This window comes from Python bivittatus, unplaced genomic scaffold (assembly GCF_059951505.1).
Source record: "Python bivittatus isolate LINGU-HERP-01145 unplaced genomic scaffold, Pbiv_v1 ctg000480_np1212, whole genome shotgun sequence".
Classification (NCBI taxonomy): Eukaryota; Metazoa; Chordata; class Lepidosauria; order Squamata; family Pythonidae; genus Python; species Python bivittatus.
Genome location: NW_028277075.1, coordinates 8924307 through 8943716, shown reverse-complemented (window position 1 = coordinate 8943716; position 19410 = coordinate 8924307). Strand labels below are relative to the sequence as shown.

Below are 19410 nucleotides of genomic sequence, written 5' to 3'. Positions count from 1 at the left end.
GCTGAGCTATAGCAACCTTAGGCCATTCTGGGTATTGAAGTCCAACACATCTGGAACAGGCCCAGTTGGAGAAGGCAAACATGCAGCCTCACTGTGGAGCCATGGTTATAACCATACCACTCTACCCCAGAAAAGTTTTGTCATATTTAATTGGGAGAGATGGAGAAAGATCTCTGTTATGTACTCTGCTTTTTTCAAGCAAAAGATGCTTAAAAAGCAGCCTGAGTCTTTCTCCTCTTAATGAAAGGATCCTTGAGGTGAAAGCTCCCTTCAAACTAGGTTACTGACATTTATTTTATGCCATCTGTAGCAGGATTATCGTTAAAGCTGCCCCAAAGCACATTAATCTGTGTGGATCCGTCCAAGTGCTGGACTATAATAGCATTTAATCAGAGAAGCTTTTGATTTCTAAAGACAAGTGCAAACATTGAAATATCTGACTGTGGAACAGTTTCTTGGTCATGTGTCTGCGTGCAGCCTAGAATGAGAATGTAGCTGGGAGACTAAGAAAAAGAGGAAAGTGGAGAGACTGAACGTAGAAAGTGAGGAAAGTAAAGGAAAAAGAAGACCAAGGATTTGTGGGAATGAGGTATTTTAAGAAAGGAACTGTCTGGATTGGGGCATCAAATATTTTAGAAGCCAGTGTTGGAACAAAAAAATTAAAGTCTCCCTTGGATTGAGTTGGACTCCATGTTTTCTTGGCATCAGTATGGAAATGGTTTACCATTAACTTCTTCCAGTATACTTCTACTTCTTCTTAGCCTAGTTTATGGCCTTGGCTATATTATAGCCAAGTATAGGTAGCTTTTCAAGATCGGCTATGGCTGTCTATTTGCTGCCACCTGCTATGATGTATATGATTCATGTAATAAAATTTTAAGGTAGCTAGGTTTCCTTTTCTCCAGATTTGGGGTGAGGTTGGGGGACTATCAGATGAATGTATAAGTGCTTAGGCTGTTAAGAAATTGCTGAACCTTAACATAAAATACAGAAATGTCTCCATTTCTTGCAGCTTGACAGTGTTTACCTTTTTCCAAAGAGTGGAATTGTTGGCAATGTTTTTAACTAAGATAAGGGGAAAAATTGGCAGAGTCATCAAAAACTAGACAAGTTTAGCTGTTGGCTGCCAGCTAGTTTTATAGTTAACAGAAGAAGCTTGTGCAAGGAATCTAGATTTCTAAGATTAACTTTCTGAAGAGACACTGCCTGTAGCAAATTCACAGCTTTCCCTGCCACACTTATTCTTTTGGCAACTCCCAAAACTCCCAGTGAGGGTCAGACAATAGGATTTAAATGCAAGATTTTTAAAAAATATCAAACTCAATCCAGATCAGAACATTGGTTTTTGGTGGGAAATAGTGAGTCTAACTCTTTGTCCCTCTTTTCAGTCTCACTCAAAACTGAGAATGTGGAGGGGAAACCACCATTTTATAGCTATTTCTCTAGTACAAATAGCAGATCCCAGTTATCCGAAAAGGACAAGGGGTAAAAGGTTAAGAATCCCAAGCCATTAACCCATGAACCTGCTCTGAATTGGGTTCTTCCTGCTGTTCATTTATGGAAAAAACATCTAGTCCAATTTCCATTGTTTAACCTTAAGTTGATTATTTGGGTGCCATTGAGTCAAATTTGGTGATGACTATGTAGACAAATGCTCATTATTTTGACTTGTTTCTAGTAACAACTCATAGCTCTTTCAAGACTATTCCCATAATATATTTGAATGCGACCTAAATCTGATTGATTGGTGTTTTTGCATTCTTGATACTTTTGATAACTATCCCCACATCCATAAGTTGAATTATATTCTTTGCCTTGCTCTTTCTCAGACTTATTTTGATCTTGTTAGTGAACCATCCTTACCTTCATGATTTTATCAACATTTGTCATTGCCTTCCTCTCTAGCATTAATTTCCTCTGTACTTCCCAGCACATTGTCCATCTGTATTCTGGAGCCCAGGAAGACAGAACTATCTATCACTTTCACTTCTTTGCCATCAACTGTAAATTGATTAAGATTAAGCACACGGCTTAATACTAGCTTTATTTTTTTATCTTGTTCACTTTTCATTTCACTCCCATAAGGAACTCTAAGTCTTCATTACCTTCAGCTAACAAAGTAATATCATCTGCATATTATAAATTGCTAGTGTTTTTATTCTGTGACTGTCAACTTTCCAATCCTGCCATTCATGTAATATAGTTGGTTTATAAATTAAACAGATATGAGAATAATATGCATATTTGTCTCCCACCCTTCCAATATTTCTCAGAATTAAGTCCTTACAATAGTTTTAGTTCATTGTAAAGATTACTTAGAAGAATAATCAAGGGGTTTGGTGTGCCCTTTATCCTGAATATGTTTCACATTCTGGCATGATCTACACAGTCAAAGGCTTTGCCATTGTCAGTGAAGCAAAGAATTTAGCATTTAATCTTCTGTAAATTTTGTTTTGTGTCTCAGCCATCATATACGTGGCCAGCAAACTATTGTTTTCAGATATATGCAGCAAGAGGTCCATTCTTTGGATCTTGCTCATCTGATCTGGTTACCAAAATTTCTAGTTTGTTCTGCATATAACCTTATTACCTCCACACTACATTAATAGTACCTCTGTACATTTTGATGTTGTTGTGCATGTTGTGTACTCTTAGAAAAATGCTCAATATTACTGATTAGGACAGCTCCAATGCCCATGAGTTAAATTCCATTTGGTTGCCAGAACCTGTAATTTTCAGCTGCCATCAGTTAGCTGCTACAATCCTATAAATAATTTTATGTGTTTTGTGCTGGATTCAGGACTATTCATGCTAAGCAACAATCATTATACCAATAGTAAAAAAATAAACTGAATTTACGCAGCCATATGTGATCTGCATTTATAACTATACTCTGTTTCCTTGCCTGCCTGTGTAATGACTATGAACTGGGCATGTCAGTTCTTCAGAGCAATGTTTTCAACATGTTTGTTTTCTCTATAAATAAATGGTCAACTACCCTTTGTTCTGTCTTAAAAACTCTTTTCTTAAAATCTCAAATCAGCCCTCCAAATATGAATGGAGTTTATTGGAAATAGCTGGTAAGATTCTTCTTGTTAGGACTTGGAGGCATTTTTATCCACTGGCCTTTAGAAAGCCATATCTGGAATTCAGGAAAAATGATCTGCCACTCCCATTAATATAGGGTATTCTTCTTTGTCAGAAATCATTTAAAGTACACTTGCTCCATTCAGCTAGTAATGATGAATCCCTTTTTCAGCATTCCAAGAGACAGAATTTGGCAGAAGATGTAGGACACAGCCATTTGCCATGGAGTCAGATAATTTTATCTAATGACATCATGATATTCAAAGCTAATCTTTCTCACATTCAAGTGGCTACAGCTCCCATTATTTCCAATAGTCATGCTAGATGGGGATAATAGGAATCCTTGTCCACTATGTTTAATTTCTATCTTCAGGCACACCAGGTACTAGGGAACAACAGGGTGAGAAAGCTATCACCTTCATGTCTTCTTTGTGAGCTTCCTGGATGCATCTGTTGGTCATTCTGTGAAACAGAATACTGGCTTACATAGTTCCTTGGTTTGCTCCAGTAGTGTTCTTCTTAACTCCTTATGGGAGAATGTAGAAGACCACCTTGATTCAAATTGAAGTATCTTAGGTGTGTCAATATGAAGTAAGATGGAAGAACCATTAAGTATAGGTTGTGTATCATCAGAAGAATAAGGTGCTACTTTTCTAGAATATTTTTCTCCTTGATATCCTAGTTTTCTTTTTGTATTTTATTTGTGGTAGCATACATAAATGCTGTTATCCCCTGCAATCTGAAATAGTACGGTTCACTTAGCTATTTCAGAATGTTTCCACTTCATTTGACTGAAAGTGTTGACCAAGCCAAACATTCTGCTGCTTAGAATTTAGAAATGGGCTTTTTCCTCTATTGGTGTCCAATCAAATTTGTGGCCAATTATTAGCTATAAAGTAGCCTAAAGTCTCAGCCAAACATTTTGCAAATGCACAACAAATCTATGTAACTTTGCACCAAAGAGCAAAAACAAAAATCCAAACCCAAACTCTATGGGCTCTAGCTTTCCTAAAGAGTAAGTCCTCATTTTTTTCTTACTGTCTTTTCTATGAAATCCTGTGCTGACATTAATACAGGGTGTTGCCCAGTTGTGATGGGGAGCAAGCTGACATGTTCAGTCACCTACATCCTGCACTGCCTTTGCTAATTTCACACCAGTGTGACTGGGGGCCTGCAGTGGTGGTGTTTTTTTTTTTTTTAAAAAGCATGTTTACTAATCCAATTAACCTTCGATTAAGGTTTTAAAATCAATGCTATTCTTTTGGCCTGAGGAGGTAATATCAAGCCCTAAGAAATTAGCTACATCACGACCTTTACTTTTAATGAGATCAATAGAAGTTAGTGTCGCCATTCCTTAAAATAATTGGCAAATATTATGGCTGAATTAAAGCCAACAGTTAGCATGTTTTCTAAATTGGAATAGACAGGAATAAACAGGCACGTAGGATCCCATCTTGTACCACTTGCTCCATGGTCGGCAGGGAGATTAAAACATTATAACATCAATTTAATTCCAGAGATGGGTATCATGAAATACCTCCAGGTCAAAACTGAACATATCTGTCCACATTACTTGACTTCCTTTAAAAAAAACAAATCCAAAACAAAGAAACTAGTTTCTGTGGTTCGAGCCAAAGAATGGGATACTGGCTTCAAAGCCATATATAAGCGAGTATGTGTAGCTCAGGGTTGAACCCCATATATAAGAAGATATGCTAAAAGTCATAGATGGTTTCCCTATACATGGGTGGTGGCTAAAAGAAGCTGAACACAATCCTTCCTCTGCAAAGATTGTGCCTGTACTCCTCAGAAGTAATGTACCCTATGACCTAAAAGACTTGTTGCACTGCTTCAGACAGACCTTTCGATATACAATATACATTGCGATTATGGTAATTTCATAGCACATCCCTGTGGTATCATCCTAAAAGCACTGCTTGCTTTCATGGTTTTTTTTTTTTTTAATTTCCTTAATGAGAATGATCTTAGTGCTGATAATTTAGACAGAAAGATTCAGCACTCAATGCAAATCCTTAAGAATCTGGATGTTCTGTAGAATTTTACTTCCATAGTTTTAGGAGGCATGGCTTAAGTTACACTTAACCTTCCCTTTCTCCCCTATACCTTCTAAGTTGTTGTGATAATCCACCCTAACATTTGAACACCAGCACTGTAGAGTTCCAAAATATCAATAACATATTTTGAAATTAGCTCACCCATCTTTTTATCTTTTCCTTTTCAAGGAGTTACCTGTGAATTATTATTGTCTATCTTTTTGGCCACTGAGAAGGGGAAAACAATATGCAAACCAATCACAAAGTACTGAGTATACGATTATTGAATAATTATTCTTTAGGAACATTTTTTTATATACATTAGTTATCTTAGCTGACCTTAAAGAGTCATTAAAATAATAGCTTCTTTCATTGGCTGTGTTCACACAACATACTTAATCATACTTTAGTTATTAATCCAGTTTTATGGGTTCACACAAGATAGTGAACCACAAAATAACTCTGTGGTCTGGGTTCATATCACACACTAGATTAAAATGTGTTTAACCAGCTTGTTCACTGTCTCATGTAAATACTGAAATAGGGAAATACTGATAATTTTATATTATGATAAGAAGTCTTTCACTGTTAGAAACGGGAATACTGATGTGAGGCAACAGGTAGAAATGCCTAAGAATATTCACAATCATATAGCAGGTGTGCTAAACAACTGGATATGTGCTCAAAACTATTGGAATGTTTGGAGAGAGGTTGAAGTCAAGTATATATATAGAAGTCCTCATATCTCATTTTGATCATTGCACTGGAATAGATGAGGTATGGTAAATTTAACAAAGGTAATTAACTAATTGTGTGGATGGTACTGACAGTTCTATAAGCCATAACCGTGGTAGCACATGAGTGATTTCTGGCCGTGTGTGACCAGTGGAAAGATAGGGTAAACTTTGAAATAATATATAATGAAATAAATAGCACTCTGAAGTTGATGTGTTATTTTTGGTACACATTTATTTGTTACATTCTTTTTTCTTACAAAACCTGGGGGGTGAGCAGTAGGTGGGATGGATTGCTTATGGATAATTCTCATTATAACCTGATCATACTATGGATTCCTTGGGGGGGGGGAACTCTGCTAGTTACACTGCTTATATAAACAAAGTATGTTTGTAGTGGAGGTAGACATACTGTAAGTGAAGAGATTTAAAAAATCAGGTACTTAATTTATTTTTCCATTGCTTTATTCTTAATTCACAGCAACCCCAGCTTCTTCTTTCATCTCAGTATATATGAAATTCAAGTTTCCTTACTTCATGCTGATTGGGCAATTGGTCCAGAAAATTAAATATTGCATCTGCCGTTTCCTAATTAAATGAGCATTCCTCCTTTCATTAGTACTCTGTAATATTTTGACATCCATCTTTTTTTTTTTTTTACCAATTGGATTCTGTTCATGCTTGAAGGCAAACTCAAAAGAAGTAAATGCAGTCAGAGTCACGTTTGAGTCATATTTTACTGGAAAGTGTTATTTTCCAGTCTCTGGCAGGCATAGATTTACAGTTCATTTCAGATAACACTTTAGCCATAGGCTGTCATTCAGATTCACAACTGCATGTGGATGGTCATGCAACAATACATTTGAGCAAGAATGCTCACATACAACTTTCCTCAATGAGGTATCTTCCATAAACATTGAATTACATTTTTCATCTTCTCTGATAATTGACTCACTTGTATCTATTCACATGTACATGCATATGCACACACAATGCACAAGCATTCCCTCCTTACTAAATAAGGAAATTCATAGGAAGATTTGGGCAACCCACACAACTTATGTGTGATTTATATGCTGCTTGTCCACACCCTGGGCCCCAATAGCGCTTCTTATTATTGCTCTTTGTGATTAATTTTGATTAACATGTTTACATTTCTGCTAGCATGGTTCTAGCTCTACCCAGATGAGGGAGAGATACCTTAAATCCTTTCTCTGAAGGCACATATGTTAGTTGGATGCTGTCATTTTCTCTTGTATATCTTATGTCATAAAAAGGAATTTGCCAGCATTGGCTACTTCTCTGCCATGCCAATAGGTGGTATTGATCTGAACAAGGTTATAGTCCTATGCCCCTGGTACTGTTGCTTGCTGGGGTCTTGCATCGCCTCCTTTTCTCTCCTCAGATCTCTCGCAACCTGGGAAAGATATACAGTGAAATGATCTTTGTGAATGGCTTTGTGCACTGTGACCCACATCCTGGCAATGTCTTGGTGAGGAAGTGTCCAACTACAGGCAAGTCGCACATTATACTTCTGGACCATGGACTCTATCAGGTATGTAGCTGGCTGGACAAACAGATGGAGAGATAATTAAGGCTGGTTTTGTCATTAAGCAGCAACATTTGACCACTTGTGGGTAGGAATCTTTTTGCTATGGCAGCGAACAGCAGGCTTTTCCCATGAGGTGCCCTTTCTACCTGCAGGAGATAGATGCTGTGGTAATGCCAAGAGCAGCCAAGCCAAAAAGAAACCAACAAGCATATTGGAGAGAGAGGGTCTGAAGCATGGGCACAGAGGGTTGGACAAATACAGCTCTGGAAGGCACAACAAAGAAGGCACAGTGTTAATATTTCACTTGGAGTGTGAGGCTAAATGTAGAATATAAGAGAGGTGCCACACATGCTCATCAGTGTTCCACTGCAGTAGTAGTCAGCTGTCCCTATTGGCACTGAACAAGTGTCCCAGGCCATTTAATTCCTCCAAGTACAATCTGTTCTTGAGCCTAACTCCTATTTAACAACATTTTGTGCCTTGTTTTCCTCTTCTTCTTAAGGTCCTGACGGACAACTTCCGCTTGAATTACTGCCAACTTTGGCAGGCCCTGATCAAGGCAGATATGAAGCAGATAAAAAAATATAGCCAGCGCCTGGGAGCAGGTGACCTGTACCCCCTGTTTGCTTGCATGCTGACTGCACGTTCCTGGGAATCGGTCAACAGAGGCATTGATCGGTTGCCTGTCACAACTAAAGAGGTACATTTTCTTGGGATACCTGATAAGGAAGTGACACCCAAAAATGCCATGCTGAAGATTCGCTGCTATCTCAGGTAGAACAATAGGCCTGCTTAGCAGCTTGCTTTAAAGAGAGTCTGCTCTCTTCTAATTGCCCGATAGCAGTTTCACACTGGGGATCAGCCATTCCCAAAATTGGACTTGGGGTTTTCTGCATAAAATGCATACTGCCTTTCACTGAGTTACTGGTGTAAACCAGTTCTTGTGCTATATTTTTTAATATAGTATAATTAAGGTGCCAGGCTTGGACCAGGAAAACTGGGGTCCAAATCCCGACTCAGCCCTGAAGCTCACTGCATGACTTTGGGCCAGTTGCTCTCTCTGAGCTCAGCTCCCCTCAGGAGATTGTCCTTGCACAGATAAAATTAGGGGAACCCTCCTATATAAGCTGCTCAGGAAAAGTGGGATAGAAATCCAACATGTAAGTAAATAAATGCCGTCAGAACTACTAAACGGGAGATTCTAAGGTTCTTTTTAAAAAGGAGACATAAACCATAGATAAAGCATATGCTTTGTGTAATCATAAAGTTCTCAGATTTTGCATTTCTATTTGAAAAGACCTTGACTACCTTGGAAATCTTCTGTTGATCACAGTAGACAGTACTGACAGTGCTTAGAAGGTGAATCTCTTCCTTCCTTGTCTTCCATACATTTCTAATCTGATTATTCCAGGATGTGGAAATCCGGACCAACGCTGCTACTTACTTACCTCAGATCACTAAGCTTCTCAGCAACGTTCCTCGTCAGATGCTGCTGCTGCTGAAGACCAACGATTTGCTAAGGGGGATTGAATCTGCCCTGCAGACACGGGCTAATGCCAGCTCCTTCCTCAATATGTCTCGCTGTTGCATACGAGCTGTTTCTGTGTGAGTCCCCAAACCCATAACCATAACCATAAACCGGATTCTTTTTTCTTTTTTACGCAAAAAGTCCATAAGGGGTTTCCAGTCACCAATAAATGTAGATATGGTTTTTTCTATAATCAAACATGCCAATTTAGCCATTTCAGCACGTTCTGTCATCTTTATCAACCATTCGTCCATTGTAGGTGTTGCCAAATCTTTCCATCTTTGTGCATACAATAATGTCACTGCAGTTATCAGGTATACAAACAGTGTTCCATGGCTCTCCTCTAACTGTTTATCCATCAGTCCCCATAAGCAGGATTCTGAACTATTAATTGACTATATGTTTCCTGTATCCAATGACTTTGGAATAGCTGAAGCTACAAAAATAGGCTTGGCACATTTTTTCATGCAGTAGACAATAGTAGTCATATAATATTTATTAGAGTTATGCAAATACTTCAAAAGAGATACTTTGCTACATGAGGGGACATGTATGTCGGACTTCTCCAAATCATTAAAGTAGCTCCTCCCAGCTATCTACACAAACATGTGCACGTGCGGCTATTTCACTTCCCTTTTTTCCAAATGAAACAATATGCATGTGGAATAGTTGTGTGAGCTTGGAAAAGGGCACAGCCCCTTCACTGATTACAAGAAAAGTATTTTGTATAACTTTCATGATGTTGTGAAGTACCTCTTTCAAAGCATTTGCCCAGCCCTGATATTTATTATCTGGTGTTATCTTGAAACAACATAAAGAAATTCAATTAAAGTGGAGCAAAGGACTTATGGAGTTGTAGACATAACATACCATTCACCACTTGAGGAAGAATATGAAATGGGGCTTGGGGGTGTTTGGCTCTTTCTGTGCAGATTTTTCTGTTTTACCTGCCATCTTAATCGATCTTCTGTCCTCTCCTATTCACTCTTACCTGTTTTCTCCATCCCTATCTTCAAAGTAGTGTGGAAGACTATGTGCTTCCTCTCACTGATTTTCTAGACAAGGTTAAATAATTTGTTTTCTTCCTCTCCTTTGGATTGTTATTGGTGTCTTTGTTACACTCATTCTTCTATAAAGTATGGAGTAATCAGAGAGCTTAATGCAAAGGTAGAGATGAAAAGAGACACTTTGAGTCCCAGATGAGAAGAGCCACTATGTAAATCAGTAGACACTGCATTTATTGTACTCAGCTCCAAATTACAAAATAGTTTATTTTTCAGAAATTGTTCTTCTCTGAGTGTTTTATTGCTAGTTTATGTGACAGTTAATGCATTTCTTTTTGTGTTTTTCTCAGGTATCAAAGGAACAAGAGTAACTCCCTGTTCCGAAAGGCCCAGATATCCCTTTCTGAGGCCCTGAGCTTGTGGCAGATCAACCTGTATGAACTCTTCCTATGGCTGAAAGTGTCCCAACTGGGAAACTGGGTCATTGCTTTCTTAAGTTGGATGCACCATTCTAAGTAACATGAATTGGTGAAGCTGGGCTTGGTTTTGTCTTGCCTTTCCCAATGGTGGCATTCTGTTCTTATTTATTTTTCCACTAGTGTTTTTGGTGTTTCTTCATGTATACATGGTGCTATAGATTCATTGTATTTGGCAGGGTCCTGTTTGGAAAAGTGAGAAATGCAAAACAGCAGCTAGAACAAAAGTCAGAAACTTGCATTTCCAAATATAGCACAGGGAAGTGGTAGGTCTCTGGAAATTCTCCAGGCGAAATCTCAACAACCCAAATTAATGTTTATAGGGCCATATTTTTTTTAAAAAGGGCAATTAAGAAAACCTAATCCTACAATTAAATTATGAAATGCAACTTTAAAATCTGCAAAGACCATTGAGTTTTTAGTAGTACTTTATGGTCACCTTCCCCAAGCTGCTACCTTTCAGGTGTTTTAGACTATAACTGCAGTTGGCCAGTAGTCAAATATTAGTTGTAGTTCAAATGATGTTGAAGATATCAAGTTAGGCAAGGCTGTGCTTTGGGTTTCTTAAGCTGGTGTACTACATGATAGCTCTATTAATACATTTTCACCTTTCATGGAGAGCGCTAAAATGAAATGGAAATCATATGGACAAGGGACTATAAGCCAGGATAATTGAATGGATAACTGTTTTGGGAAGGAAAGCCTAGGATTGGAGATCTGTTTTCACAACTGACTTTTAGATTGTGAGTTAGGGTCATTTTTGTATGTTCTCTTTGTTATAATCACAGAACCGTGAGCCTCTTTTGAAATGTTCAAAATGAAGACAATGTTAAATAGCGACTTATTGTTTCAGAATTCATTTACAAGTTAAATGCTGATTATGTGTGTATATTTGTAGGGAAATACTAATTTCTTACAGAGAATCCAAATAATACCCCTCTGAAATAATTCCATTTATTTCATTTTCCCTATGGAGAGAAAAACAATAAATAAATTAAAAAATATTGTAAATACAGCATACAATCTAACATGGACATGGAGCTTACTATTCCAAAACCTCTACATAAAAGGGCTTGCAGTGATGCATTATATCAAGGCTGGAATATCATACATTGTTAGCAATGTCTCAGATTTTATAAAAGCAGTATGGTAATGTAGGAACTATTTTATTGTTAGGGAATAGTGGCCTTGTTTTGCATTAATAAGGATATAACCATTTTTAAGTAATTATTTTCAACCAACTAATATCAATAAAATCTTATAGATAGAAGCTATGGAAAATCTATGTTTAATTACTTTGATCTATGTGACAGGATGCTTCCCCTTGTTACCTTTGTTAAAAAAATGTGCAGTAGGTTCTTAGTGAGATCTTCTACAGGGTCAGAAGTAGTTATGTATCAAATATTAAAAATGTACAAGTTGCAACCAAATTTTAAACACTGTTTCTTTGGATATAAATATTAGGCATGTTAGATATTGCAAGACTTCTGAAGGTATAGCTGATCTGTAATTTCACCATTTTATTTGACAAACCATGGGCCTATTAATTAAGAGATTAATTAATTATGAGTATAATTGCTGCTGAATAAATTCTACCAGTTAGATTTCTAGTCTTCAGGAATATGAAACAAAGTAAATTCAAACTTAGTTGGAGCATCCATTGGACCCTGCCTGACTCAGCTCCAGAATAAAATATCTGATTTAAAACTCCTGGAATAACTGTGGAACTTGTTATTTGCTCAATAATGCCAATTTCAGTAAAATCCTTCTAAGCATTAATCCTTTGTTCCATCATGTACATTGCCAAGTATCTCTCCTGTTTATTTGTTCATTGTACAAACGAAAGGTATATGGGGAAAGCCCCAGGCTCAGCTTGATCTTACTGTTTTGCCAAACAAAACAGCATGTAGTCACAGTTACTATTTATTTTCCTTCTGTCCTCATAATACAACATAGAACTTATACAAGGCTTAGGAGATTGCTTTGCACAAGGTCAGACTATTTGCTTCTATGTTTGCCCTCACCAGCAGTGGTTCTCCAGGGTCTCTAGCTGAGACCTTTCCTGTAACTTGCTATCTGATCCCTTTAACTAGAAATACCAGGGCTTGATCCTAGGAAATTCTGAATGCAGAGCACATACTTCACCCCAGAATATGACCCCACTATTTTTCTAACTATTACCCAGCCTTCAGTGAAAGTTTATCTACATGTTAAATGTTGAGAAAGCCATTGCCACCTGCTGAAGGAAATTGGAATAATGTTGGGGAAACCAGGAGGTCTAAATGGGGAGAAGGGAGCATATCCTTAGAATGGGTCTGTTGATTCCCAGCAAGCAACACAATGGTCAACCATTGCTCATTTCTCCTAAGGGAGACATTTCCTAAACATTCATTTCCTGCCAGGAAGACATTTTGAACTAGAATTCCTCTAACAACTGGTTTGTATGGATATGAAATTAACTCACTGATATGATATGATATGGATATGAAATTAACTCACGCGGTGGCGCAGCGGCTTAATGACGCTGAAAGTTGCCGGCCAGAAATGGTCGACACTTCAGCGGTTCGAGCCCAGCTCCATGCAGCAGAGTAAGCTCCTGCTTCCTCCTCAGCTCCTGTCAACCCAGCAGCTCGAAAACTTATGTGAGTAGATAAATGGGTACTCTCATCCCGGTGGGAGGAAAAATGCTGGCAGCGCTTGGACAGGAGATGGGAGCAGTTGCCAGCAATGTGGAAGTCGCGCACGCCCGAAAAAGGCGTGAAGCCACGGAAACCCCGCCTCCTGTGCTTGCCAGCTAGGCTCTGCTCTAGGAAGGAGGCAATGGCAAACCACTTCCAAAACACCTTGCCTTGAAAACTGTAGGGACTCGTCCGGGCAGTCGCTGCAGAATCGGTAACGATTGAGTGCGGATAAAAATAAAAAATTTAAAAAAATCCCAATTAAAGTGTAATTTTGAACATTAATCTCTAATTTTGAATTTTTTTTAAAAAATGTGCAGATTTACATTTCTGGTTACTTATTTAAAAAGTGATTATTTCAATAACTTTGGTCCACTTCAGATTTTGGGTCAGACTAGTCAAAATGAACTTTTTCTCTATTCCATGTTTTGGAATAATTTCTTCTTGTTTGCAAGGAATTTCTTTCCAGGTGTCTTTCATTTGCACAAGGCTTTGAATTCCAAGATTAAAATTCAAGGGAATATTATTTTATTTGGATTTCTTGTACCTGGTGTCTCCTTTAACTCCTTCTCGTGGCCAAAGAACATTATGTTAACTGTTGTCAAGAATAAACATGACTTGCAGATCTTACTTGTTTGAAGCATATTTCTGATGGCAGTGCAGTTTTTAAAAGAAATTTAAAATACAGTAAGCTACTGTATTCTTCCTTCAGATTTTAATCAAAAGTCATTTTTTCAAGACAGCTTTTGAAACATTTCTTGATAGTATTTTCCAACTGTAACTAAGCTGTAAAATAATTGCATAGTCTACCTTTGCTTATTTTTGCCTCTTTTTCCTTTCTGTTGCCTAAATCTGCTTCACATTGTAAATCTCATAGAGATGGGCTCTATCAGAACTTTTCTCACCATGTATACAGAAAGAGACTCAGTGGAACTTTTACTTAATTATGCTAGGTATAAGATGAGTGGGAGAATTGCTTTGACAGGCTTTCAAGACTAAAGTCAAGCCCTGTGAGGCTGGCAAACCCAAGAAACAAGAGACACTTGGATTTTTGGAAAGACCTTTATTGCTAGTAGGGCAACGTTAATAGAATCTTGAAAGCACTTCTTCCACTAGTATAATTAAGGCAGAGTTGCTCTCATTCTCGTGCTTCCCTCTTCCCTTGGGCTGGGCTGTCTCTTTCGCAACAGTCTCTGTTCCTCCTCTGCTTTCCTGGGATCTGTTAGACATTCCTTCACTTGTAGCAATGCAGGCTCCACCCCTTTTCCATCTGCATCTGCCCCAAAGGGACGGAGCTTGCCCCAGGATGCCGTTTTCCTGATTCTGAGAAAGGCAGCAAGAGCTTGTGGAAGTCTTTGGTAGGTTGCATGGTGACTCCATCACTAGCCTTCTAGAGGGGATTTTCAAAACTTGCAAGGAGAATGGAAGAAAAATAGTTGGCTCCCAGATAGCATTCTGTACATAAAATTTAGCCATAATGGCTAGTAGCCATTGTTAGTTTTACCAAGATATTTTCTAATCTCCATTTAAAGCTGTTTAATTTGGTGACATCACCAAATTGTGTGTAGTTAATCCCGCAGATTAACTATATACTGTGCAAAGATCAATCTGTCCTGAACCTCCCTCTGCTTTTTTGAATGACTCTGAGTTCTATTATTATAATGGAGGGAGGAAATACACTCTCTGCAATGCATGATTTAATATATCCATGATTTAATATATCTTACTATATATCCAGTTTTGCACACTGCATTTTAAAGACATATACAGAGAAATTAGCACGTAGAAGGCCAAGACCCATTCTCTATCATTTCAGAGCACAGCACATGGAATAAAGGGTTTAAATTACAGAAAAGCAGATTCCAACTGAATGTTAGAAAAAACTTCCCAGCTGTAACTTCCTAACTTTCTAATTGTTTGATAGCAGAACCAATTACCAGAGAAGTGGTGAATTCCCCTTCCTTGGATGCGTTCAAGCAAGGGTGAAGAAGTATCTGTCAGGGAGTCTTTAATTTCCATTCTTGCACTGAGCAGGAGATTGGATCTGATGCTTTGTCCAGCTCTTATGGATCAGTGTCTGCTCTTGCTTGCTTCCAGTTCCTCATAGTGGAGTTTCTCCATCACTTTTGATCAGACATAACTATCTGATAACTCCTGGATGATTTTGGATCCTGCAACAGCTTTATTTACTCACTGGACTGAACTATCTTGGGCATACTAGAGGTTAATATTTTTGGACCATATTTATACCAGTGGTGATGATGGTGTCAGGTTCAGCCCAAAGAACTCCAAGAGACAATGCAAATACAGTTCTGTTGCGTTTATTAGTTCCACCTCAAGACAGAATCTCACCAGACTGAACCCAAGTTCCCAAGCCAGCCAGCCACAACACCGTGAATTCCTTAGGGAGGTGCCAGCCTCATCTTCTTGAACTTCCCACGCTCCTGCTGGGGGCTAAGAACACACTGTATCTCCCTGAGCCTGGCCTTCATAAGTCCATTCCATCACAGATGGGAATGCTAAATAGAGCCACATCATGCATTTCTTAGTTGGAATTGTTGTGGCCTACTGAACCATTCCTTTCATCTCTGAGATATGCGAATCCTGCTGAGCCATAGCCTAAAAAAACACATAGTATAAAATCCAATGTAAGTCTAAAATTAAATAGATATCCTAGATGCTTTCCCTTTCTCTTTCTCTGACTTGTTCTCCTGATTAGGCAAAAAAATGCCCTGTAAAAGGATTCCAGGAAATTGAAGCACTGACATACATCTAAGGGTGGCACTAGGAAAACAGGATTACAAAAAGACTAATTTGAACGTTCTGTTTTACAATTCTATCTACTGTATTTTTACATGGAAGCAAGTGCTAATGCTTCCTGTTCCACCCTGGAGAGTCATAGTGTCCTTTGATTTTTGATCTTTTGGCCTGTCTCGGAGCATTAGTAATCATGAAGCCCAATGTGGTACAGGACGCTCTTCATGTTATGCTTAAATTGTAGCATGCACACATTTCTTTATCATACTTGTCATTATACATGCATTGAAAAGAATGCTTATAAAGCACTAATTAGAAAAAAACCAATCAGTTTAGACAAGAATGTTCAATAAACTGGCACCAAATTTTAACAATTGTTAAAATAACATTTAATAAGTTCATACATTCTGACCATGCTGTATTCTTTAGAAAATCTAGTAATAAGCGTGGGATGCTCACTGATAGGTTATTGTCATAAGGCAATTTTTGTTGCAGTAGGAATTTCCACTTCAGCTCCTTGAAATGTGTAAAGCATTTGTGGGTCAGACAATAAACAGTTCACACAAAATACAACTTCTGTTTTTCTGTTGGTGCCATTTCCAAGCTAATCTAATGCCTGACCTTAACCACTACATGTAGCAATGTATTCCATAAATTATATGAAGTAATGCTTTTTGTTTGTCTTGAATTCTCAGCCAGAAAGTTTCATTGAATGACCCAAAGTACTAAGCCCTGAAAATAGAATAAATTCCCCCTCCCCCTCCCCCTGCTCCTCCTCTTATAATTGATAATTTTAATCAACATTTATTATATCTACTCTATCTTCTGGCCCAAAATGGATGAATCATAGGAGATGTGTACATCTCCTCCCAAACCTCCCAAAGTTATAGTTATTTGGTGAAATGCAGCTGGGAGTGATTACAAATTTGATTAGAGCTATGATGATGCTTAAGGGTTTGTGAACCCTTTTGAATTTTCAATATTTCTGTGTAAATATGACCTAAAACGTGATCTGTTCTCCACACAAGACCTAAAACTAGACAAAAAAACCCCAATGAAACAAATGAGTCAAAAACATTATGCTTGTTCCTTTATTTATTGAGGAAAATGATCCAAAGCTACATATTAGATAAAACTCTATCTAGTTTTAGGACTTGTGTGGAGAACAGATCACAGTTTAGATAACATTTATGCAGAAATATTGAAAATTCAAAAAGGTTCACAAACTTTTAAGCACCACTGTATGTGACATGAGTACTAAATATTTGATCATGGACAATTTTGAAAACAGCAACCCCCCCCCCCCACTTGACAAACTTAGGGTATCAGGGGAAAACTATTTAAAATACTGAAGTAAAGTTGGGTGAGAAGAGACCTTCTTTCCCACCCATTCTCACTCCTTTTAGTGTGAAAAAAAGTTACCCCTACTCCCACTACATAATTATATTGATGCTTGTTTAGTAGACATATGGCCTTCAGGTGAGACTTTCAGGTGAGACTCTGGGCCTGACTGTCCATCTCAGTTTTTGTCCCATTGAGAAGAAGTGAAGTATCTCAAAGAGGCAATCTAGCACATTGTTACATCTCCATGAGTTCTCACCAGGGAAATGTCCTATTTGGATGATGAGGCCCATGTGCCTTTCTGAAACTGAATTCAAGGATTTTAGCTTATGGGTTCATTCGGTAAAGTGCACTGCACTTTACATCAAGATTTCAGCTGGACTTTGGATGCATTGTTTTTTGTATGCGCGATAAAGGAGCTGTAGAAATATCTTTTTGAAAGGAGTCTGGATGAGACCAGCTTAGTTCATAAATCTGCCTATTTATTTAGAGTCTGAGACTGTGAGCTAAGTACCTTCAGAATTTGAGATGTTTGCCATCAAGTACAGAAACTGTTCTTCTATAATGGAGTACTTCAACATTTCTTCAACATTTTCAACATTTTTTCTAAGCAAAACTGGTATCTTCTGTATGAGATTTTGGTCAGTATTAGGATGGAATTAAATTTTATAAAATTTACGTTGCAATTTTATTTTATCGTTAGATTTGTTGTTGTTTGTTTTATTTTGAAATATTTGCAGATTGTTTAAAAACAAGCATTTGAATTGCCTGTAGTTGATTTGGCAGAAATGTAATTTTTAAAGAAACCAGTCTGTGCTAAGAATTGTTTAAGGAACAATCTGTGCATAGAATGTGCCGTGTGTGTGTGTGTGTGTGTGTGTGTGTGTAGGCATTAATATGCTTGCTAACTTATATAAACAAAGGCTAAAACATATTTTAGGCAGTCTATTCCACTCCATTCCATCCTATCCTAAGATATGATACATTTTGTACAGAAAAAAATGATTCTGTGGTATTAATATTCTGGGAAAAGACACTGAATTATTGCTACCATCTTTAACTTGACCTCTAAATGTGTTGAACTAAGGTGCACTGAATGTGTTAAACTATGGGTATTGTAGTCTGTCACACCTGGCAAGAGGTTGAAAAAGACTGATTTATTGGCCGCTTTATGGTCTCTTTCTACCCTTTCATTCTCTCAACTGCACACTATTTGCAGACACATTTGTTACTTGTTTCTTCTTACTCTTATGCCCTGACAGAATAAACTCTGCAATCTATTGGCATCAACAAGAAGGGGATTAAAACAGCAAGGGGGAAAATAGTCTTGACAAAGTGGATATTTTTGCTTTTTGCTGCACGTTCTGAGCAAGAATAAAGCAGTTTAAAAAAAAGGGGAATCCAGAAGTATATTCATTTCCTGCGCAGTCAGTGGAAGATACCCATATTTATCAGTGTATAACACACACAGGCGTATAACACACACCTTAATTTTAAGAAGGAAGTTTGAGTAAAAAAACTTAAATTTAAATAAATGACTTGGAAGCAAAATAAAGGGAGCTCTGAACTTTTTGTTTATTAATATTTATACCACTTACAAGGTAAATATGTACAATAATATGAAAGAAAAAGCACTTCTTTGAATGAAAAAACGTAGATCTTATAAGATTTTACAAAAATTTTGAGCAGAATCACTGCTATCTTGGAAACCATGAAACTCTTCGTCTTCACTGCTATCTTCAAAATCAAACTGAACACTGCTGCGTTCATTGCTACTGTCTTCATAAATCAGTTCGTCGTCTTTACCATCCAAAGCATTGCTTATACTACATTTCTTAAAAGATTTGATAACAATATCTTGCTTAACTGTGTCCCATGAAGTCTTTATCCACTGACACACTTTTGAAATGCTAGGTCTTTTCATTCGCTCAGAATTTGTAACTTCACGTTGATTTTCATCGCACATGTATTTATTCCATTCTTCACTCAAAGTCTTTGAAGGGCTCGTTAATGGAAACATCTAATGGCTGTAATTGTGATGTAAGTCCTCCTGGAATGACTGCTATATCTGTTTTGCACTTTTGAAATTCTTTCTTCATTGGTTCTGTAAGATGATATCTAAATGCGTCCAGTACTAATAAGGATGGCTTCTTTATCAAATTACCTGGCCGCTTCCCCCCCACATTTTTAATCCAAAGC

General features: G+C 37.7%; 1 protein-coding gene across 6 annotated transcripts in view; it reads left to right on the top strand.

Moving 5' to 3' along the window:
- The window catches only part of ADCK1 (aarF domain containing kinase 1), a 112933-nt gene extending 99156 nt beyond the window's left edge, over positions 1 to 13777 (top strand). For 4 of the 6 annotated variants that reach the window (XM_088145271.1, XM_088145270.1, XM_088145269.1 and 1 more), the window contains 4 exons: positions 7281 to 7430; positions 7930 to 8127; positions 8839 to 9032; positions 10310 to 13774. In XM_088145271.1, coding sequence (XP_088001397.1) covers positions 7281 to 7430; positions 7930 to 8127; positions 8839 to 9032; positions 10310 to 10478 — 711 coding nt within the window. In that variant the 3' untranslated portion in view covers positions 10479 to 13774. Of the gene's footprint in view, positions 1 to 7280; positions 7431 to 7929; positions 8128 to 8838; positions 9033 to 10309 lie in introns of all 6 variants that reach the window. The other 2 variants (XM_088145272.1, XM_025169362.2) reach the window with 2 other exon arrangements.
- Positions 13778 to 19410: the final 5633 nt, after the last annotated feature.